Source organism: Giraffa tippelskirchi, chromosome 13 (genome assembly GCF_054371585.1).
Source record: "Giraffa tippelskirchi isolate mGirTip1 chromosome 13, T2T-mGirTip1v1.2.pri, whole genome shotgun sequence".
Taxonomy (NCBI): Eukaryota; Metazoa; Chordata; class Mammalia; order Artiodactyla; family Giraffidae; genus Giraffa; species Giraffa tippelskirchi.
In genome coordinates, this window is record NC_137287.1 from 94,895,041 (window position 1) to 94,920,043 (window position 25,003).

General features: G+C 41.0%; 1 protein-coding gene across 1 annotated transcript in view; it reads right to left on the reverse strand.

The window, feature by feature from the left end:
• Window positions 1-25,003, reverse strand: part of TMC2 (transmembrane channel like 2) — a 68,558-nt gene that overhangs the window by 33,905 nt on the left and 9,650 nt on the right. The window contains exons 3-7 of the mRNA XM_081559013.1: window positions 20,720-20,810; window positions 13,094-13,175; window positions 12,647-12,753; window positions 4,486-4,584; window positions 479-621 (exon numbers count right to left, since the gene is read on the reverse strand). Coding sequence (XP_081415139.1) covers window positions 479-621; window positions 4,486-4,584; window positions 12,647-12,753; window positions 13,094-13,175; window positions 20,720-20,810 — 522 coding nt within the window. The remainder of the gene's footprint in view (window positions 1-478; window positions 622-4,485; window positions 4,585-12,646; window positions 12,754-13,093; window positions 13,176-20,719; window positions 20,811-25,003) is intronic.

Consider the following 25,003-nt stretch of genomic DNA (forward strand, 5'->3'; position numbering starts at 1 on the left):
GGGCTTCAGTAGTTGTGGCTTCCAGGGTCTAGAGTGCAGTTTCAATAGTTGTGGCACATGGGCTTAGCCGCTCCATGTCCTGTAGGATCTTCCTGGATCAGAGATCGAATCTGTGCTTCCTGCATGGGCAGGCAGAGTTTTTACCATTTAGGCACTAGGGAAGCCCTACATTGGTTTTTTTTGCAGTTTTGGGGGCCCAGTAGGCTATTCACTGCCTCAGGGCCTTTGCACATGCTCTTGCTTTGTCTAAAGTGCTGTGCCAGCTTCTTCTAAAGGAGTGTCTATCCCATTTCCCAGAACTTCCCACATTAACCTGTATATATCTTTCATGCCTCATATGACAATCTGCATTTGCTTTATTTGTTTCCTTGTTTTCTCTCTAAATCCCTGAGAAGAAGGTAAGTAGGCACAGTGTGACCATAGGAGTAGGCTGTTTGTGGGAAGATTAAATGCCTGTAAATGAGGTAATCATACTTACGATCTAATGACGATCGTCAGACTGTAGCCGAACACGCTGACCCCCACCATGAAGTAAGCCATGGGCAACCTGTACCTCAGCCACCCGATGGTCCTCTGGTTGTTATAGTAGCCATAGAAGAGAGCAGAATACTTGATGTAGCCCTGGGTGTCAGCAAAGCAGATGCCCTGGGTTAGTGAGCTTAGAGTGACAGTCACCAGACCCTCCTGTCCGACCCGGGGTTTGTTTTTCAGAGGTATGATGGGAGCTGGAGGGGAGGAAGGAAGGGTTCTGGACATTCTTGTTCTTCCCTTCACTCCCCTGGTTTGCTCCAGAGTCTGTGCAGGTCTCTACTCTCCCCCCTTTCCTTTCCTCTTCTATTTCTCCACTACACTGAGTACAGAGTACACCGAGATACAGAAGGGGGAGGAGATTATGGTTAACATTTGGGATATATTAGGGATAAGGGATGTTTGTGTGTGTGTGTGCCTGTGTGCACCTGCACACACCACTCCAAGTTCCCCTCCGCTCTGCCTCCTCTACCCAGGGTCTTAATTTAACTCTCTGGAACTAGATGGAAATCCATGAACTTTCTCAGTGTCTCAAAACTTCTAAAGAAAACTGTGTGATAAAGCTCACAATCTAACCTGAGTTTTGATTTCAGTTTGGTTCTGGGTATAATTTACTTTCCTGGAGGAGGGCATGGCAACCCACTCCAGTATTCTTGCCTGGAGAATCCCCATGGACAAAGGAGCCTGGTGGGCTACAGTCCATGGGGTCGCAAAGAGTCGGACATGACTGAGCGACTAAGCACAAAAGCACAAGCACACAATTGACTTTAAGTGTAATCAGCACACTTTTTAGGTGTAGTTATTTAGGTATAATATTAACTTAGAATTTTAGCACTTCTTTTGTATCTTTGCTGAACATAAAACATGGGATTGTTCTGGCTTCACACAGATGTGTAGTTGGAGGGAGGAGCCAAATTTTAATAGTATTTTTCATATACTTGTGACTATTTCTTCTTTGATATTTTACCTCAACCCCATTACTAGTTCTTAAAAGTTAGCTAACATGTGGGATATGAATCATATAATGAACTTTTTATACCTTAAGATCCATTGCTCTCCCTCAAATACTAATTGGAAAGGGAAAAATACTCACTTTACAGCAGAAAGCTCTGGCAGATACCACTTTAATCAAGAGCTCAACATAATGTAACCCTGATTTGACACCCTGAGAAAGTCATGTTACCTCTGTGGTATCCTTCCCAATGATGCATAACCTTAATACAATCATAAGAGAACATCAGACAAACCCAAATTCAGGGGCATTTTCCAAAAACAACTGATCAGCTATTCAAATGTGTCAAGGTCACTGAAAGATAGAGAACAGTCACAGGTTGGAGGAGAGTAAAGAGACCTGACAACTCAATGTGAGATTTTGACTTGGGTCCTGGGACAGAAAAAGAACATTAGTGGAAAAATGAGTGAAATCCAAATAAATACAGTATTTCAGTTAATAATACTGGATGAAGATTAATTTCTTAGTTTTGATGATTGTTCTATGGGTATTACAAGGTGAATGGGTGAGTGGTATATGGGAACTCTGTACTATTTATGCAACTCTTCTATAAGTTTAAAGTTATCTCAAAATATAAAGTTTTAAAAAAGTCAATTGCTCTATCTTTTACTATCAAGATGTTGGATCTTTCACTCACACATCATTTGGTATTGGTCATCTGGAAAGTTCACTGAGTTATGAACATACACCAAATGTCAACACATTTCTTATACAAGCAGTTTTCTCTTTTGTTTTAGCTTTGGCTGTGCCACATGGCATGTGGGATCTTTAGTTTCCTGACCAGGGATCAAACCTGTGCCCCCTGCAGTGGAAGTAGAGTCTTAACCAGTGGACTCCCAAAAATCACATTGTTAACATCTCCATTGATCTCATCAGAAAAGTATTTAACTATTGAGAAACTACCATTGTCATGGTGATGGATGTAAGTTTTCCAAAATTTCAATTTTTACTTGAAAAATAAAACTTTATTCTTGGCAACAACAACAACAAACACAACATAGGATTATTGCTGAATAAATTGTTGGTTGGGGTGGATAGGACATTTCAACAAGGGTTCTTGGGTGAAATAAAGAATAAAGAAGGGCTTTCCTGGTGGTCCAGTTGTTAAGAATCCACCTGCCAATGCAGGAGATGTGGATTAGATCTCTGGTCTGGGAAGATTCCACACACCATGGGGCAACTAAGTCTGTGCACCACAACTATTGAGCCTATGTGCCTAGAGCTTGTGCTCTGCAACAAGAGAGTGAAAGTTGCTCAGTCGTGTCCAACTCTTTGCAACTCCATGGACTCATACAGTCCATGGAATTCTCCAGGCCAGAACACTTTCTCTTCTCCAGGGGATCTTCCCAACCCAGGGATCGAACCCAGGTCTCCCTCATTGCAGGTGGATTCTTTACCAGCTGAGCCACCAGGGGAGGCCCAAGAATACTGGAGTGGGCAGCCTATCCCTTCTCCAGCGGATCTTTACAACCCAGGAATCAAACTGGGGTCTCCTGCATTGCAGGCAGATTCTTTACCAACTGAGCTAACAAGAGAAGCCACCACAAATAAGAAGCTTGTGCACCAGAACTAGAGAGTAGTCCCCATTTGCTGCAACTAGAGAAAGCCTGCACACAACAAGGAAGATCCAGAGTAGCTAAAAATAAATAAATGAATAAATAAATAAATATTTTTAAAAAAAGAATAAAGGAAATTCTCAGTAGCAGCATATAGTAGTGGTGGCAGTGTGTGTGTGTGCTCAGTTGCTAAAGTTGTGTCTGACTCTTGTGACCCCATGGACTGTAGCCTGCCAGGCTCCTCTGTTCATGGGATTTGCCAGGCAAGAATACTGGAGTGGGTTGCTATTTCCTTCTCCAGAGGATCTTCCTGACCCAGGGATCGAACCTGGGTCTCCTGCATTGCAGGTGGATTCTTTATTGCTGAGCCACCAGGGAAACCCGCATATAGTAGCAATAGTATGCAATTCTTAGTGGTATAGTAATTACTTGGAACATTCCTTTCCAAATAACTTGAAAAAAATACTCCAACTCACTTTCACACTTTTCTGAGGGAGGGATGGGCACAGGGCCCTGAGCAAAGGCACGGGGCACTGGACTTCCCCCCAAGTTGATAATATTGGGGCATAAAATATGAGGTCTTAGACAGACATGGGACTGGCAAGGTAGAGGACAACTGGGTCATGAACAATTCTTTTGTAAACCCAATTCAGAACACTCGGTTTTATTCCAACTGGGAATATGAATGAATATCAACGATGGGGAGTCACAGGGTCAGGTTTGTATTTTAGAAAGGTCCCTGGCAGCAGAGGGAATGGAGATGTGAGGAGCCAAGAAAAGGCTGGGAGCACAGACAGAAGATTCTGACAGTGATCTTGGTACAGTGTTATTCAGAGCACAGGTCCAAGGGAAAGAGAAAAGGAGACTAAGAAATATTTAGTAGACAGGCTCAGATTTAGTGATTCATTGGATGTGAGGGGTGGTAGTGATGACAGAAAAATGTGGGATGACTTTCAGGTTTCAGACTTGAATGACTGGATGACTGGTGGTTCCCATAAAAGAGATGAGAAAAGGTGATGTGAGTTTTGTTGGATAGCTGTTGAATTTGAGAAGCAAATTTGATACTTAGTTGAAGATGTCAAGTGAAGCTTGGGGAAAGGTTGGACTGGCAATAGCCCTGGGGTCTTACTGGGTTACAGTGAGATAAAACCATCCTGCAAGATTGCCTTACATAGATCTGGCAGAATGGGGGGAGCAGTGACCTCGTGGGGAACTTGTGCCCATCAGAATGTGTGATGGAAAGACCCATGAAGGGGACCTAGGTGGACATGGTTGGCTAGCTTATTCTGCACAGTGCCGGGATCCCACTGGTTGAAGCACTGGCTTTCCAATAATTAAACATTTCACATTTATCCACAATCACAACATTGTGCACATTGGCAATGGTACCTCAAAATCCCAAAGAACAGAAAAATCCATGGCTTTTTCTTCCTCAGCCCGAGGCACCGTCTTTCTGGGAATACTTCCATAGGGCATGCCCATTAGCACCTTGTGTTGGGACAGAATGACACAATTACACGTGGAGGAGATACAAACACACAGAAATGTGCACACAGTGGGTTAAATTCCTTCTCAGAGCAGGAACACTCATTTAAAAAAAAATAACATTAATCACTTTCCTGATTTAAAATAGTATATACTCATTGTAGAAAATGTGAAAAAGTATAGAAGAGTGTTTAAAAAATTACCTATCACTTTCACATCTTAAAGATGATTGATAGATATGCATATATTTTCTTTCAAAGTTTCTGAGTTTTATGTATGTTTTAGCTTGGTTATTTAGCTTAATATTCTTTTATGACCAATTCTTTATGGCATATGGTATTTTTCAAAATAAAATGACTTCAAAATACATAATCACATGTATGTACCCGAAACCTATTTTAAAAATCCCATATTGTTGGATTAATTAGAGTATTTCAAGCTCTTTGTTGTTGTTGTTCAGTCCCTAATTCATGTCCCACTCTTTGAGACCCTATGGACTGCAGCATGCCAGGAAACTGTCCTTCACTATCTCCTGGAGTTTGCTCAAACTCATGTCCACTGAGTCAGTGATGCTATCCAACCATCTCATCCTCTGTCACCCTCTTCTCCTCCTGCCCTCAATCTTTCCCAGCATCAGGGTCTCTTCCAGTGAGTCAGCTCTTTGCATCAGGTGGCCAAAGTATTGGAATTTCAGCTTCAGCAACAGTCCTTCCAATGAATATTCAGCGCTGATTTCCCTTAGGATTGAATGATTTGGTCTCCTTGCAGTCCAAGGGACTCTCAAGTGTCTTCTCCAGCACCACAATTCAAAAGCATCAATTCTTCAGCGCTCAGCTTTCTTCATGGTCCAACTCTCACATCTGTACCTGACTACTGGAAAAACCATAGCTTTCACTATATGGACCTGGTGGTATCATTTTGTTGGCAAAATGATATCTCTGCTTTTTAATTTGCTGTCTGGGTGTACATAATTCTGTTACCTATCTATCTATCTATATATATACACACATATGCCTTGATTCACATTGCTATTTATTAAAAAATCAGAATTATATTAAATTTTCATATTGATTTAGAAAGGATTGATTTTTTTTTTATGATATTAAGTCTTCTCTTCCATGAATGTGCCTCCTGTTTATTTGGTGATATTTTTGTCCTGCCGTGCTTTATAGTATTCCTCATAGATATCTACTTTGTTAAATTTATTGCTAGTTATTTTATAGATTTATTACTATTTTGAGTATGGACATTTTAAATTTAATTTCAAACTTGATACTGAGAATGTAGAAAATATCACTGATGTTTGTTTATTTAAAATGACTCTCAGTTCAGTTCTGTTGCTCAGTCGTGTCAAACTCTTTGCAACCTCATGGACTGCAGCATGCCAGGCTTCTCTGTCCATCACCAACTCCTGAAGCTTGCTCAAACCCATGTCCATCGAGTCGCTGATGCCATCCAACCATCTCATCCTCTGTCGTCCCCTTCTCCTCCTGCCTTCAATCTTTCCCAGCATCAGGGTCTTTTCCAGTGAGTCAGTTCTTCTTCACATCAGGTGGCCAAAGTATTGGAGCTTCAGCTTCAGCGTCAGTTCTTACAATGAATATTCAGGAGTGATTTCCTTTGAGATTGACTGGTTTGATCTCCTTGCAGTCCAAGGGACTCTCAAGAGTCTTCTCCAACCCCACAGTTCAAAAGCATCAATTCTTCGGCGCTCAGCTTTCTTTCTAGTCCAAATCTTCTCCTGGGAGAACTCCAAAATTACAACTCGCTGCTGAATAACTGTTGACAGGAGAATGTTGGATCCCACCAAAAAAAGATACCCCATGTCCAAGGGCAAAGGAGAAGCCCCAGCAAGATGCTAGGAGGGGCGAAATCACGTTTAGAATCAAACCCCATACCCACCAGAGATGCTTGGAGGGCTCAAACAAAATCTTGTGCACACCAGGAGACCCTACAGAGACTGAGTCAGACCTGCCTTTGAGTGTTTGAGTGTCTCTTGCGGAGGTATGGGTCAGCAGTGGCCTGCTGCAGAGGCAGGGGCTCTGGGTATAGCAGACCTGGGTATGGCATAAGCCCTCTTGGAGGAGGTTGCCATTAACCCCACCATAGAGCTGCCAGAACTTACAAAAGACTGGGGAAACAGACTCTTGGAGGGCACAAACAACACCCTGTGTGCACCAGGACCCAGAAGAAAGGAGCAGTGACCCCACAAGAGACTGACCCAGACTTGCCAGTGAGTGTCCAGAAGTCTCCGGCAGAGGTGTGGGTCGGCAGTGGCCTGCTACAGGGTCAGGGCACTGAGTGCAGCAGTGCATGCCTGGGAACTTTTGAAGGAGGTCGCCAGTTATCTTCATTACCTCCACCATAGTTTGGCCTCAGGTCAAACAACAGGGAGGGAACACAGCCCCACCCATCAACAGAAAGCTGGATTAAAGTTTTACTGAGCATGACCCCGCTCATCAGAACAAGACCCAGTTTCCCCCACAGTCAGTCTCTCCCATCAGGAAGTTTCCATAAGCCTCTTATCCTTATCCATCAGAGGGCAGACAGAATGAAAACCACAATCACAGAAAACTAATCAAACTAATCACAAGAACCACAGCTTTGTCTGACTCAATGAAACTAAGAGCCATGCCATGTAGGACCACTCAAGAGGGACGGGTCATGGAGGAGAGTTCTGACAAAACGTGGTCCACTGGAGAAGGAAATGACAAACCACTTCAGTATTCTTGCCTTGAGAACCCCAAAAACAGTATGGAAAAGCAAAAATGACTCTAGTCATCTCCATATACTTTTTATTAATTCAAGAAACTTTTGATGCACTCATTGGTACTTTGGGGGTATATGATAATATCATCTGCAAATTAAAAGAATTTTGTATTTTGTTTGCACAAAATGTGTAAGTTTACTTTTCTTATTGCATTAGGTAGAAATTTGAAAATAAAGTTGAAAAGTGCTGGGATGGGCATTCCATATTGCTCTTGATTTTTTACTAACACAGGCTTTATTGTTTAGTATCTAATGTAACATTTGTTTTTTAATTTATAGGTTCATAATTTTTAGGTAATTCACTCCTATTTCTTTTTGCTTGCTTTAAAATTTATATTCTTATTGGGAAATATATTGTAAATAAAATAGTATATATATATGTATATATATGTGTCTGATCATAATGAAAAGAAAATTAACTAGTGTATATTCACTACCTAGTTTAAGAAACAGAATACCACCTGGTTTTCATAACACCTTGGATAAGCCCCTCCTAATCCACAGAAATTGTGAAATAACAATTTTTTTTTTTTTTTTTTTTTAGTAAAAATTTCAGGATACCTTTCTTACTCAGTGGAGAAGGAAATGGCAACCCACTCCAGTACTCTTGCCTAGAAAATCCCATGGACGGAGGAGCCTGGTAGACTATAGTCCACGGGGTTGCAAAGAGTCAGACACGACTGAGCAACTTTACTTTCTTACTCAGCAATAGATAACTAATACAAATTCAAAGACATGACCAGGAAAGAAACTATTAATTTATGAGTAGAAATTAAGGATGTAGAAAATAGAGATACATAAGACAAAGGCCTGAAAGGTGAATGTTTACAGTAGCTTTATTCATCATAGTCCTCAGCTGGAAACAACCCAAATATTCATGGACTGGTGAATAAATAACAAACTATGGTACATCCATACAACAGGATATTACTCAGCATTAAAGGGACAAACTATATGATATATGCAACAATATGGATGAATCTCATTGACACTGTGCTAAATGAAAGAGGCCAGGCACAAAAAGCTACATAGTACATGATTCTATTCATACGATATTCTGGAAAAGGCAAAAATTTAGGGTCAGAAATCAGATCACTGCTGGTCAAGGGCTCGAGGTAAGGAGAGATTTCTTGCAAAAGGGGCAACGGGGAACTTTCTGGGTAATAGGAGTTGTGGTGATAGTTACTTGACTCTATATATTTGTCAAAACTTATCAAACTGTATACTTCAAAAGAGTGAAGTTTACAATATGTAAATTATGTCCTCCTCAACGTAAATTAAAAAAAAGACATGTCAGAGAATCAACAAAGCCAGTTGTTTCTTGAATAAAATAACTAAAAGAGACAAACCTTAAATGTAAATGAAAGAGGGAAAAAATTACACTATCATTCAAAAGGGAATATAACTTCAGATACATGAGTGATTTAAAAAAAAAAGAAACCATGTTATTTAACTTTAAGCCAATAGATTTTAAAATGTAAGTTGAAATGGAAAGTTCAGGAGACTGATTACATGTGAGAATTATGTGGGTAATACAATTGGGGAGAAGCAGATGGAGGACTTTAGTGTGCATGTAACTTTTTATTCTTAAACTTAGTAGCAGGTGAGTGGGCTCATTCTTTATACCTTTCTAAATATCTGAAATTTTTAATAGTTATGTTTAGAAGAAGTATCAGTATGAGGCTTCTCTGTACTGGAGAGTGACAATGGCTTGAGAATATAGGACAAAGTGGACTGACTCATAATCCTTGAGTGCTGCCTATGTGAACCCTAGAGCAGAACTTACAAGGTATTTTAAAGAATTATTTAGGCTAATTAATTAATGCACACCAGCAATGTACACCCTGGCTGCACATTAGGATCCCCTGGGGAACTGGATCCAATGTCTGCTGCTGTGCATCAAATTACCATACAACTGTCTCTTGGTTTCTGCAGGTCAGGAACCTGGGTTTGGTTTATTTGGGTTCTTTGGTCTCATCTGTAGGCCTGGTGGGGAGGATCTGATTCCTGATTCACTCACATGGTTACTGGCAAGATTTAGTTCCTTGTGGGCTGTTGGACTGAGGGTCTCAGTTCCTTGCTGGCTCTTGTCCAAAGGTCACATCAGTTCCTTGCCAATGGGCTTCTCCAGTCTGGCAGATTACTTCATCAAATCATGTGAGCCAAAAAGGGAATCAAGAAAGAATGCCAGATAGAAGTCATAGTTTTTTATAAGCTAGTCCTGTAAGTGACAGTTTGTTATTTTGGTTATATTCTATTTGTTAAAAGCAAGCCACAAAGTCTAGCCTTTACTCAAGTGAGGGGATTATACAAAGGCATGATATCAGGAAAGGGGGATCACTGGGGGCAATCTGAGGTGCCTGCCTACCATAGGAGCATTTAACATAGGGGTGCCAGAGCCACATTCTCAGAGATTCAGATTCAACTGATTGGACCCTGGATTTTAAAAAAACTCCCCAAGTGATTTTCATATGCAGCCAGTGTCAAGACAAGAAGTACATGAACACATCATGTAACAGGACCTTAATAGTGAGCTCCTGCGTTGTAAGTGAGGGTTCCCCTGAGACCATGTAGACATCTGGGGCTCTGCAGGCAGTTGTCATTAAAGCTGAACAAGATTCACTCTAGCATTCAGAACTGTTTGGTTCCATTAAAATGTATCAAGGATTTGTGGCAAAGGAAGACAAGTATGAGGAGAAATTCTGTTAAAGCTATCTAACATTTGAGCACTTCTAATATTTTTATGGGTTTCCCACATGGTAGAGAATCTGCCTGCCAATGCAGGAGACACCAGAAACTCGAGTTCGACCCTGAATCAGGAATATCCTCTGGAGAAGGAAGTGGCAAATCACTCCAGTATTTTTGCCTGGGAAATCCCATGGGCAGAGGAGCTTGGAGAGCTACGGTCCATGGGGTTGCAAAGAGTTGGACACGACTGAGCACACAATATTCTTATTCTCAGATCCTTTGAGTCACTGTGGTTAGCCTTAAGATAGCCATGAGCCTTGGGAATATCTTATCACTGGGTTTAGGCTTAAAACCCTTGGGCCCTGAAGTTATCTGTGTCCTTGACTAACAGATCACCTCTTCCACTCTACCTGCAGTAAATTTCGATGTGTCAGGTCCCCATGAAGAGAATTTCCCACTACCCTCAGTTCAGTTCAGTCGCTCAGTCGTGTCTGACTCTTTGCGACCCCATGGACTGCAAAACACCAGGCTTCCCTGTCCATCACCAGCTCCTGGAGCTTGCTCAAACTCATGTCCAATAGTCAGTGATGCCATCCAACCATCTCATCTTCTCCTCCTGCCCTCAATCTTTCCCAGCATCAGGGTCTTTTCCAGTGAGTCAGTTCTTTGCATCAGGGGGCCAGAGTATCAGAGCTTCAGCTTCAGCAACAGTCCTTCCAATGAATATTCAGGACTGATTTCCTTTAGGATGGACTGGTTTGATCTCCTTGCAGTCCAAGGGACTCTCAAGAGTCTTCTCCTACACCACAGTTCAAAAGCATCAATTCTTCAGTGCTCAGCTTTCTTTATAGTCCAGCTCTCATCCATAGATGACTACTGGAAAAACCATAGCTTTGACTAGACGGACCCACTACCCTAACTGAGGGCATTTTGAGATAGCTCACATTCTCAACTGTGGTTGTCCAACCTGTCAAGTCCTCTCTGTTCTATTCTTTCCCTCTCTCTCTTCTTTCTTCCATCCTATTCCAATACAGCTTCCTAAACACCTGCCAGTCAAGTCAAGGTACTCTTGCCTGGACAGTTAAGGTCTTGCCTTCTTCACTGGAAATCACTAGATTTTCATTTTTTTCAAACAAATGTCCGCTGGATATGAAATACTTATAAATTATATTAATTTACATAAATTATACAAGATATAAGGTTGTCTTTGAGAAAAAAATATCCTCAGTGTTTAAAATTATTCAACTTCCCTAACACACAGCCTTCTTGGACCACTGTATAGCAAAACTCTAGTGATGTCTCATAGGTTTACAGCATTTAAATGTACTCTCTTCTCATGGAAGTAAATCTATTTGAACTAAAAAATTCCCAGGAAAAAAGCAAAGAGTCTGTGAAGATAAAATTCCTCACTGACTACTGCAGGAAGCTCATTTCCTAGATTATGGAGAGGACAAGTAAAACTTAACTTCTGACAATATTTTCCACTTGAAGAGAACCAGATTTGTTTCAAGAGCATTGAAACAAATGTAAATGTAAATGTACATTTAAACAAATGTAAATGTACACATTTACCAGAAGGTTTAAAATCCTTTTCTTTGTATGGGAGAGTGACAATGGCTTAAGGCTATAGGACAAAGTGGACTGACTCATAATCCTTGATTCCCAGGTGTGCACTCTTTAGGTAATGTAGAAAAGAATTCAATGGTTTTGTAAGTAATATAACACTCCTTTGCTACTAAGTATTAATGATATTATAATAGATCCTCAACCTCTTCTAACCAATTTGATTTAATTCACATTCTGTGGATGTCTTTTAATTTCGTGAAAAATAGATACTCAGGAAAGTTTCCCAAGGATGTGAATACAGATAGAATTGACTCTAATATTCTTATGGAATTATTTGTAATAAAGTAGGAATCAGTAACCTATCATAGAGCCAAGTAATAAATCTGGAAGGAAAAACTACTAAATTCATAAACATCATTACCCTCTAAGTTGTAGAGGTAAATCCGCTGTTGTACCCAGCGCCAGGAGGTTCAGACAGGACTATAGCAATTACTGTGCTGAGTGCTAGTGGACCACATTCACCCCTGGAAAAGGTCCCAGACGACACTCTGGAAACCTGGGATATCATTCACTACAAGTTTATCATGTAGATTTGCACAGGTCATTTGTTCACTTTTTGTCTCTCTATTACTCATTTATAGGTAAGGATCTACCTATATCCATAATAAGATTGTATCTGGTAGAAGAGTGAGGAGTGTTCTTCAAATGCAGGGTTTATTTGGGGTAATAAATTATAATGTAATGCATTCTATCTCTCTTCTTTTTCACGGAAAAGAAAACACCTCACTAAAGTGTAAATTCTTGACTAATCTCAAAGTAAAATAAAAGGTAGAAAAATGTAGGGTCCACATATTCATTCAGACATGCAAGTATTCTGGTTCCATTCTTCATACTGGATTCTTTGGGCAATCGATGTGAGCATTGAATTAAAAACAAATGATGGAGTCTTTGTAAAACAGAGTATTTGTTTCATATAAATGAAGACAGAAGTCATGATAAGCCTCACAACACTATCCAAAGTTGTAGGCAGTTCTTTTCTTACCTCTGGGATTATTACTAGACCAAATATTAAGCCAAAAAGGACAAGGTTAACTCCATACATCCATCGGAGGAAGATGAAATATGATGCCACTGAAGAACCAAAGTGACCTGAAGAGAAGAAGATGGTGGGTGTCAGTGTTGCAGAAGGAGGATGGTAACACTGCCAAGCACTATGTGTGCGTGATGGATGCAATTTTCATGTCAGTCTGTGGAACACACATCTCTTTTCTTTTTCCAAATAAAAAGGGCTTAACCGATCTGCCTAAGTTCCTACAATCAGAAAGTGAAGAAGCACAATTTAAATTCTAGTCTAACTAGTCCAAAGCCCATTCTTTTTTGTAATACAACAGAACCTATAATAAACTAATCAGTTGGTCCAGAACACAGTCCAAACCCTTGGAAAACCCTTCAGCAAACCAACTAAAAACAGTGACACCAAAATACTCACTTTCAATGTCCTTGATCTTCATTTCCCAGGGAATACATTGAGTCTTGAAATTATCAAAGTCTCTTTTAAACTTGACCCATTTCTGAAATTAAACAGACAACACCCTCAGTTCATTAACATGTTGCTTTGGGGCTTGGAGGTGCATGTGGATGTTGACATGTCAACACAAGGTCAACAGTTGAGTGAGGCTGTTACGTTAGAACTGTTGAGACCAGGCTGTCAGAGGTGGATGCTCACATCACTTTCTTTTTTTTTTTTTTTAATAAATTTATTTATTTTAGTTGGGGGCTAATTACTTTACAATATTCTACTAGTTTTTGCCATACATTGACACGAATCAGCCATGGGTCCACATGTGTTCCCCATCCCTAACCCCCCTCCCACCCTCCTCCCCATCCCATCCCTCTGGGCCATCCCAACACCCCAGCCCTGAGCACCCGTCCCATGCATCGAACATGGAATGGTGTTCTGTTTCACATATGATAATATACATGTTTCAATGCTATTGTCCCAGAACGTCCCACCCTCATGTTCTCCCTCAGAGTCCATAAGACTGTTCTATGCATCTGTGTCTCTTATTCTGTCTCGCATATAGGGTTATTGTTACCATCTTTCAAATTCCATATATATGCATTAGTATACTGTATTGGTGTTTTTCTTTCTGGCTTACTTCACTCTGTATAATGGGCTCCAGTTTCATCCATCTCAATAGAACCGATTCAAATGTATTTTTTTAATGGCTGAGTAATATTCCATTGTGTATATGTACCACAGCTTCCTTATCTATTCGTCTGCTGATGGACATCTAGGTTGCTTCCATGTCCTGGCTATTGTAAACAGTGCTGCGATGAACATTGGGGTACACGAGTCTCTTTCAATTCTGGTTTCCTCGGTGTGTATGCCCAGCTGAGTGAGAGAGAAGCCAGGGCAACACAATATCTTGCAATTTTCTATAATGCTGATAAAATTTCAGGTTTGGACAGTTTACATATGAGCTTAGAAAGTCTATGTATAATTTCTGATTTTGGGAATCAAATTGGCTTAGGAAACTCTTATATAACTTCCTTCATCTAAAACCAAAAATTCAAGGGAAAAAAAAATCTCACACTTACAAATGGCAGACAGTCAAGTGCCTTAATCTGATAGGAACTGTTGCTAAACTATAAGACTGAAGGCAATGGTAAAGAGATCTCAGCCCCAGGCTTCCCATTCTTCTCCCAGTGAAACGACAGCCTGTTTTTTTTTTTTTTCCACTAAAATTAGTTAGGAAGGCATTATGCCCCTTTCCAGGGTCTACTCCAGCTCCAACACTCACTCTAACCAGTCAGAAACCTGAGCAGCTGTCTGTTTGCTGGCTGCATGAAAATCTGTCAACTCTTTCAGGGGATGTTCTTCAATAGTCCTATCCCCTGGAAATAAATCCATTTGGAATAATAAAAAAAAAAACTTATAGAAAATAGCAGGCAAGATGAAGTAAAGAGAAAATTCCAAGATCAGTTTCTATTGTTACAAAGGCCTCAAAAGAACTTGTTCATGAAGGAAATGAGATTTTCCTCTGTAAATTCACTAAAGCATAAAAGGGAAAATTTATCTAAAGGAATTAGATGGGCTTCCAGGTGTAAAGGCTTTGACTATATAGTTATTGGATAATTACTGTATAAGGAAGGAAACCACCTGTCAGAAGGGAGATGGTCACAGATGCCAAGGAGAAGAGGAACCCATAAGCAAAAGACAGGTTCATGACAATGGCAAAGATCTTCCTAAGACAGGCAGGGATGTGGGGACACTGGCTACCCCAGTCGCATTGCTTCTTCTACCTTTCCTAGTTCTGATTCTGTGCTTGAAAACCATCTTTGGTTTATTTGGCTTCTTATGTAGGTCTGTCTATAAGGAAAGCATTTGCCTATCACCTGGGCTGTGAATATTTTGATTTCTATGGCAGTAATTTTTTTTCACTGCAAATTAGTAGATTGAAATTCGGATAATAATTCACGTGTGCATGTTAAGTCATGTCTGACAACCCCATGGATGGTAGCCCACCAGGCTCCTCTGTCCATGGAACTTTCCAGGCAAGAATACTGGAGTGGGTTGCCATTTCCTACTCCAGGGGATCTTCCTGATGCAGGATTGAATCTGCTTCTCCTCCAGTGGATTCTTTACCACTGAGCCACTTGGGAAGCCTGGGATTATTGTTTAGCTTCCCATAAAACTGTACTGGGATTCCCTGGTGGCTCAGATGGTAAAGAATCTTCCTGCAGTGTGGGAGACCTCGGTTGGGAAGATTCCCTGGAGGAGGGCATGGTAACCCACTCCAGTATTCTTGCCTGGAGAATCTCATGGACAGAAGAGCTTGGAGGGCTACAGTCCATGGGGTCGCAAAGAGCCAGACACGACTGAGCGACTAAGCACAGCACATAACTGTACTATCAAAAATAAAAGACACTGTTGATATGAACTTCAACATTTTCAGTTCTTGCATTGGTTATTCCTCCTTGTAAATTATTAATCTGGTATCTGATTTTACCTATTGGTCTCCTAAGCTTTATTAATGTGAGTCCTCCCCTGAGAGACAGATCCTCTGTCAGGGTGCTGATAAAATCAGTATAAAACACAGTTTTGCGAGGCTGAGGATAAATGGAGTAATAAATGTTGCCAAGTGAGGCCCTTGGAGACACAATGTGCCAGTTGGTCACTTGGCAACCACCTGCAACCCCTCAAGGCTGAGGGCATCTCAGCCTGAAAAGTGATGCTTGGAGGTGGGGGGCATGGGCAGAGAGAGGCCTGGGAGGAGCTCAGCATTGAAACTCTTATCCTTCATTGATTTAGAGAATCAGAAAACTGAGCCTGGGCGTGGGTGGGAGAAGACCTCAACTCCCTCAGAACTGTGTGAGATCGTAGCTGCCCACCCCACCCCCCCGACGGGGTTCCTGGCTGTGCGTGTCATCTTGCTCTTCAGCTATATATAGGAGAAAAAATTCCAAACAGCAGTCAAACCAGACACAGGCACATCCTGCCTGTGAATGATATCTGAATCTGAATAACCAAAAACAACCAGTGAAGCCGGAGAAATAGTGTGCACAACAAGGAAAAAGAGACCCCTTTCTCTGAGGTTTTTAGGAAGTATTTCCTCCAAGATACATAATTAAATTTTGAGAGGTGGTTCACTATTTTTGCTTGCGTGGTGCTTAGTCACTCAGTCGTGTCCAACTCTTTGTGACCCCATAGACTGTAGCCCTCCAAGCTCCTCTGTTCATGAGATTTCCCAGGCAAGAATACTAGAGTGGGTTACCATTTTCTACACCATCAATATTCTTAGCAGGATACAAAAAACATGGCTTCTAAAGTACAGGATAGCAATTAAAGTTTTAAAAAAGAATATGGGGTGTGTGTGGGGGGGGTGCAGAATTCGCTGGCAGCCCAGTGGTTTAGGACTCTGCATTTTCACTGCTGAGGGAATGGGTTCAATCCTTGGTCCAGGGAACTAAGATCCCACAAGGCTTGTGGCTGGAAAATAAAAGAACACAGTTGAAGTATGGAAAAATTGATTACAAGATTGCTAAAAGTTCAGTAATAGAATGAAAATAAACATTATACTTTAATTGAGACAAAGGAAAATTGATCCAATTATATCGAAAATAAACCTGAGAAATTTCTGAGATGCAAAGAGAGAATAAGCAAAGAATTAAAAATCATGAGGGAAAGTAAATACAAAGAGTGAGGAATTGGCAGCCATCCTTCTCCTAGTGAAGAAGCTGGAACTGTTTGAACAGAAACAAATTAGATCATTTATCAGACATATTTGAAGAACGCGTTCCTCAGTTGAGAAGAAAATTCTGAGTGTGCAGTTGTTAAGTGATAAATGGTTTTTAGATAAAAATTAATGTGACCCATAGATAGTTGTCAGGCAACTATAATGGAAAAGGAATAAAAAATAATATTAGGGATAAAAAAGATTTAAACTCAACATATATAAAATGTAATTACAAAAATTATGAGACTATCTATATGCAATTTTCTGATAATACATATGAAACTCTTAATGAAAGGATCAAGTCTGGGAAAATAAAAAATATTAAAATGACCCCAAGAAGAGGTTAAAACTTGACTATCCCAATTGGGAAAACATTAAAAAATTATCAAGATATTCTATAAAATGCTTACTGACCTGTATAATTTTGAGGATGCCATCTTTCAATTTTCCAAAAAAAAAAAAAAAAAATCACTCTCCACAAACTGATTTACAGCATAAAAGGGAGGTAATGCTATTCGTTTAATGTTACAAAGCAAGTACAACCCTAATATTAAAATATGCCAAGACAGCATGCATGTGTGTGTGCGCACATAAATTCAATCAATCTTGTGAAAATTTATGTAAAAATTATAAATAAAATACTTGAAAATCAGATGTGCCTGATAAAACCAAGTTTATGAACAGAAGGGAAAGGTATTTAATATAATCTAACATCTATTTATCTTAGGAAGCATCACTATGAACAAAACTAGTGGAGGTGTTGGAATTCCAGCTGAGCTATTTCAAATCCTAAAAGATGATGCTATTAAAGTGCCACATTCAATATGCCAGCAAATTTGGAAAACTCAGCAGTGGCCACAGGACTGGAAAAGGTCAGTTTTCATTCCAATCCCAAAGAAAGGCAATGCTGAAGAATGTTCAAACTACTGCATAATTGCACTCATCTCACACGCTAGCAAAGCAATGCTCAAAATTCTCCAAGCCAGGTTTCAATAGTATGTGAACCGAGAACTTCCAGATGTTCAAGCTGGAGTTAGAAAAGGCAGAGGAACCAGAGATGAAATTGCCAACATCCGTCGGATCATCAAAAAAGCAAGAGAGTTCCAGAAAAACATCTATTTCTGCTTTATTGACTATGCCAAAGCCTTTGATTGTGTGAATCACAATGAACTGTGGAACATTCTTAAAGAGATGGGAATACCAGACCACCTGACCTGCCTCCTGAGAAATCTGTATGCAGGTCAAGAAGCAACAATTAGAACCAGACATGGAACAACAGACTGGTTCCACATTGGTAAAGGAGTACATCAAGTATATCGTCACCTTGCTTCTTTAGCTTATATGCAGAGTACATCATGAGAAATGCTGGGCTGGATGAAGCACAAGCTGGAATCAAGACTGCTGGGAGAAATATCAATAACCTCAGATATGCGGATGACACCACCCTTATGGCAGAAAATGAAGAAACACTAAAGAGCCCCTTGATGAAAGTGAAAGAGGAGAGTGAAAAAGTTGGCTTAAAGCTCAACGTTCAGAAAACTAAGATCATGGCATCCGGTCCCATCACTTCACGGCAAATAGATGGGGAAACAGTGGAAACAGTGATAGACTTTATTTTCTTGGGCTCCAAAATCACTGCAGATGGTGACAGCAGCCATGAAATTAAAAGATGCTTGCTCCTTGGAAGAAAAGCTATGACTAACCTAGACAGCATATTAAAAAGCAGAGACATTACTTCACTGACAAAGGAGGTATGTCTAGACAAAGGAAGTATATCTAGGCTAGGTATGTCTAGTTCAGTATGGAAAAACCGTAACTATGGTTATGTATGATTGGATGTAGGTATGGATGTGAGAGTTAGACCATAAGGAAAGCTGAGCGTGGGAGAATAGATGCTTTTGAACTGTGGTGTTTGAGAAGACTCTTGAGAGTCCCTTGGACTGCAAGGAAATCAAACCAGTGAGTCCTAAAGGAAATCAGTCCTGAGTATTCATTGGAAGGACTGTTGCTGAAGATGAAGCTCCAATACTCTGGCCACCTGATGTGAAGAACTGACATTGGAAAAGACACTGATGCTGGGAAAGATTGAAGGCAGGAGGAGAAGGGATGACAGAAAATGAGATGGTTGGATGGCATCACTGACTCAATGGACATAAGCAAGCTCCGGGAGTTGGTGATGGACAGGGAAGCCTGGCGTTTTGCAGTCCACGGGGTCGCAGAGAGTTGGACACAACAGAGTGACTGAACTAAACTGAACTGAACATCTGTTTGGAAATTCCAATAAAGTGGAAGTCTTATTAAACTAGAAATAAAAGGATAATTTCTTATTGTGAGAAAGAAAATCTATTTCAAAGTTGTCAAGGTAACAACTCCCATCAATCTAATGTGAAACATTGGAGTCATTTTCATTAAAGTAATGGAAAAGCAAAGAGACTTACAATCACCGTTATCAACTGAAACTGTTCTAGTATTGCTAATCTGCAGTTCAGGACAGGAATGATTTAGAACTCAAGAAAAATATCTTTACATACACAATTAGATGAAAATGATTGAAACTCATTGGAAAAGACCCTAATGCTGGGAAGGATTGGGGGCAGGAGGAGAAGGGGACGACAGAGGATGAGATGGTTGGATGGCATCACCGACTCGGTGGACATGGGTTTGGGTAAACTCTGGGAGTTGGTGATGGACAGGGAGGCCTGGCGTGCTGCAATTCATGGGGTCGCAAAGAGTCGGACACAACTGAGCGACTGAACTGAACTGAACTGAATAAGGAAGTACAACAGAGGAAGCAGATTAAAAATGAATATTCAAATACACAGTTTTCCTGCATACCAGCAATATCTAGTTTTAAATAAAAGGAAAAATGATCTCATTCACAAAAGCAACCAAAATGTAAATTTTGTAAAAATAACATATAACATAGAAAAGATCTATATGAAGAAAATGGCAAACTTTGCTGAAGGATATAAAACTAAAGCTTGAGAAATGTATAATATTCTTAGATGTGAAGACTGGATATTCTACAGATAAGTTTTCCCAAATTAAATCAAAGATTTAAAAAATTTCCACTCAATTTTGTGGTTCAAGGAGAATAAAATTGACTATGTTTTTTAAAAAAATTTCCAATCAAAATCTCAGTGGACTATACTGGAAATTGGCAAAGTGATTTTAAAATTGCATATGGAAAAAAAATGCTATTAAAACATAACAAAATGCAAATGGAAACATAGGAAAGACTGGCCAAGACATTTTTGAGAAAGAAAGGTAAAAAGAGGAAGCGTTATGAGCCATTAGACTGAATCAACAGTTGAAATGATGAGTTCAAATAAAAGTTCCAAAAAAGGCCCTATACAAGAATTAAGTGAATGAAAATGATAGTTTTTCAGATCAGTAGGTAAAGGAAGTATACTTCCATAGTTTCACATTAAATCTCCAATTAGAGGTCATTACTTTAGCTTGAATCAGAAGCCCAGGTTATGACATAACACTCCAGAGCTGTCCTTGACACCCTGTTGACATCACTGTTTGTCTTCTGTATGACTCTGATTAAACCATGGCCCTTCTGAGTCTCCACCAAACCAAAGTCTTGATTTGGGGGCTTGGAAAATAAGATCCCAGTAGATTCAACACCATTAATTCTGTGAGTTTAGTTCTTCACTGGAGGGGAAACAAGTCTCCAGTATATTGAAGCCCTCACAGTTAGAGAGAAATGGACAATTGGTTTCATTCCTGGATAAATTAGAATGACTGACTGGACCCCAGACTCAGGATTCTGGAGGAGGTGGACAAAAGCTGTGAAGCTGGGCAGGTGCCTGCAATGGTCAGGAACTGAGCAAGTCCTGCCATAGGTTTGCAGCCTCTGAACTACACACCTTAGCCATCAGCATCCTATAGGCGTAGAGTCGCTTGCCTTTGCCCTTTCCCAAGGCTCCTTCATACTTCTCCACAAATTCTTGGGCCTCCCTGGTTAGAGGGGAGAATAAGGCAGAAATTTGATTAACACCCAAGCAAAAGAAATCTGAACTATGAAAGCATATCTATGGCCGAGGGCCTTGAGTGTTTTATACCCCTAGTTAGAATGTAAGTTCCACGAAGGCAGGGCATTTTGTCTGTTTTGTCCACCGAAGTTTCCCAAATGCCAAGGACAGTGATTGGTACATGGTTGGTACCTGTAGGCAGAATTTTGGCTTCCATGACCCTCACCCACTGTGAATAGCAAAAGGAATTTTGCAGATGTAATTAAGATTACTGACTTTAATCTAGGGAGATTACCCTGGATATCTGGAAGGGCACAATGTAATCACATGAGCCCTTAGAAAAAGAAGAGGAAGGCAGAAGAGTCAGACAGAGATGTGGCAAAAAAGGAAAGCAGAGAAATTAGAATCAAGAGAATCCTCTATCCTCTGTTGCCGGGGCCCTTCTGGAGGATGCCACAATGGAGAGCAAGAGAAGAAAATGAATTTCTATCAAAAGTCAGTGAACCTGGAAGAGGACCTCGAGTCCCAGGTGGGAGGGAACCACAGCCCTGCTGATACCTTGATTTTAGCCTGGTGAGACCCTGAGCAGAGAATCCAGCCACGCTATGCTGAACTTGTGACCAACAGGATTGTGAGCTAATAAACTGTCTTAAGCCGTTAAACTTGTAGTATTTTGTTAGAGCAGCAATAAAAAAAAAAAAAACCAATACAGCATTCGTTAGATATTTGTCGAGTGCATGAACATTGAATGAGTGAGTGAACATCCAAGGAAGCCTGCATGAGAAACACATGGATAGGTCTCTCCGTTAAATACTTTGGGTCAAATGCTGGAGCTGGTGAGGGCTGGCTTCTGAGAACTGATTGTTAAATACTCAGAAACTTGGCCAACCAAGTATTAAACTATTGATAGCGTGAAACTGGCCACGGTGGGAGTATTTAGACTATGGGAATCAGCAAGTGTTCCACCTCAGGGCTCTCCCATCCCAACACCCAAAGAATCAGTTTATCAGCAACCATTGGATAAGACCATACAAGTAGATAAAGAATTAAATCCACCTCAGGGTGGGTGGAAGAAGACATTGGGTGTTTGGCTGCTGTTGTTCAGGCTCTCCTGCTGGCAACATAACCTACACCACCTCCAAAGTGCAAATGCAGGTAGTTGCTACCTGTCAAAGTTACATTCTAAACTGGGGTTAATCCCAAGACTGGTTTTATTAGGATGTCTCAACGATGTCCCAATGTTAATGAGGCCATCTATGTAGCTTCTGGGTCCAGGGTCAAAAGTGGGGTTCCTTTGTGGGTTCAGCCCCTGTCCTCCCCCAGCTGCAGTCATTCTGGCAGTGAGTTATTTGTGACTACCAATGACTCCAGGACAACAAAGAATGTTTTCATGAAACTCATATTTTTGTCCTCTTTCTATATTTCATGAGTGGGTAGGGACTCCTAAGCATTCAGGGTTTGTGAGTTTGAATGTGACAACGTTTAATTGGTGACTTTGGATAAAAAATCTCAAAAGTAAGAGCCATATCTTACGCCTGAGCCATTGAACCTGGCACAAAATGCTTCTTTTCTTGACGTTCAGACTGTGTCCAGAAACCCAGAGAGCCCTCAGAAGAACAGAGGGCCCTGCTCAGAACTGGATACAAACACTAGGATCATTCACTGCAAACAGATCAAGCGGTCTAACAATTTTGATGGATGCAGCAAGCTTTTTTGGATCAGTTAAAGTGTATAAATAATCATAACTAACATTTTTATAGCAAATCCTTTTACATCTGTTATCTGTGATCCATGTGCTTCCTTACTAGAAATAGTAGTTGGTTTATGGAAACACTGGCTCTTGCCCTGCAGTTCCCAACTGTTGCAAACCTTCTTTTTTTTTTTTTTTTGGTCATGCAGTGTGGCTTGCAGGATCTTAGTTCCATAACCAGGGATTGAACCCATGCCCTTGGCAGTGAAACTGTGGAGGTCTAACCACTGGACCACCAGGGAAGTCCCTGCAAATCTTCCTTCTGTAGGGTGCTCCTGTCCCCTCTTTTTCCCCTCCTTTCAAATGGGGGACTTCCTGCAAGCTCATCTCTCCTCTTCTTCAAACCAGATGGTGTGTGATAAATGAAGTGAAAAATGCAAAAGAGGTGGGATCCTTTGCTTTGTGGAAAATTCTAGGGGCCTGAATCTCAAGGTCAGTTTTAACAGGTGGTTATCATCCCCTCAGGCCCCTCCAACCCTCAGGAGAGGAGGAAGCCATTGAGGCATGGCTTTCCTGGGAAGCCACCCACAGACAGCACTTCAGGAGCCCCTCATATTGCCCTAGAAAGACCCTCCTTGTTGATAAAGTGGCCCAAATAACAGTTTGAAAGACACAGTCAGGGTGACCAGTGATTACTGCTAGGAGAAAAGAGGTTTATCATGTGGCTTTAGCGCCAGAGAGAGCCAGGCAAGATTCTGTGCCCCCTGGGGAGGCAGTTTTCATCTAGAAATGGGCACGATGTTATGAGACTTAAATATGTGGATGCAAACCATGTGAGCACAGTGGTTCCATTTAGCAAGCAGTCACTCTTTTCCTTCTGGGTAAACAGCAGCTCCTAAAGTGGACAGCTGATAAAGTCTTTGCTAGCACAGGGGGCTGCTGTGAAGGGCCTCCTGCTCCCCAGGGGCCTGGACAAGAGACTCAGAAATGCAGCCTTCCACAATGGGGATATTCTGAAGTTGACCCAAAGTATCTCTCAGAGAGACCACATACATCCAAAACCCCACCACTGGTGAAGCAGATCAGATTCAAAATCACACTTGGTTTTGCAATGCAGAGGTACAAATAGACACAGGGCAGCCTGAGTTTGACAGCTTCCTTACAGAGCTTTGCTGTCCCATGCAGAACACTGGGAATGTGTATCATTCAGCCAGAAATCCAGAAGACATCTAGATTAAGGTAGGGGACACAGATGGCCAAAGAGAGGTGGCCAGCAGTTGGAGATGGCCAGATGTTGAAGGTGATTTGGGCTATGCTGGTTTGGTGTCTCCCTTTGCCTCCAAGCAGTTTTTATTTTTCAGTTGTGGAGGCAAAGATCAAAGAGATGCTGAGCTCACTCTGAGTGGAAACTCAGATAAGCCAGGCAGGCCTAGAGATGTCACTGAATCAATCTAAAGGCAGTTGAGGCTAACGAAGCATACCTGACTTCCCATGTGTTGGTTTTCAACCATGTCAACAGATTTCTTGACATGCCTTCCTTTAAAATGGAGAGATGAATTTTCCTCCCCTTGAATGTGGGCCAAACTTAGCAACGTGCCTCCAATGAATAGAAAGTGGTAAAAGTGACAACTTATGACTTCTGAGACTAGGACTTCTGAAACTAGATGTTGTGACTTCCCCCTTGAAATCTCCCTCTTTTGGAGGAAGCCAGCTGTCATGTTATGAGGATACTTAAGCAGCCTATGGAGAGGCCCATATGGAGAGAAACTGGGGCCCCTACTAATAACCAGAACCACCTTGTCATCCATGTGTATGAGCAACCTTGGAAGTGGCTTCACTAACCCCAGTTATCTGAAGGCTGAAGCCCTGACCAACATCTTGATTCAACCTATGAGAGACTCCAAGTTAGAGGTGCCAGCTAAGCTGATCCTGAATTTCTGACTAACAGAAGATAACACAGGTTTATTACTGTTTACAATTATTAAGTTCTGGGGTAATTTATTACATAGCACTGGAAAATTAATACTCTGTAGAATCCAAACCATTGATCTCTTTGGTGCATGTACATTGAGGATTGTTCTGTTTGGTCGGTATATTGATCCTTTTATCATTATGTTGTTTTTTGTTGCTCAGCTGTGACCAACTCTTCGTGACCCCAGGGACTGCAGCATGCCAGGGTTCCCTGTCCTTCACTATCTCCTGGAGTTTGCTTAAACTCATATCCTTTGAATCAGTGATGCCATCCAACTATCTCATCCTCTCTTGTCCCCTTCTCCTCCTGCCTTTAATCTTTCCCAGCATCAGGGTCTTTTCCAATGAGTCGGCTCTTCACATCAAGTGGCCAAAGTACTGGAGTTTCAGCTTCAGCAACAGTCTTTCCAATGAATATTCAGGGTTCATTTCCTTTAGGATTGACTGGTTTGATCTCCGTGCAGTCCAGGGACTCTCAAGAGTCTTCTCCAGCACCACAGTTCAAAAGCATCAGTTCT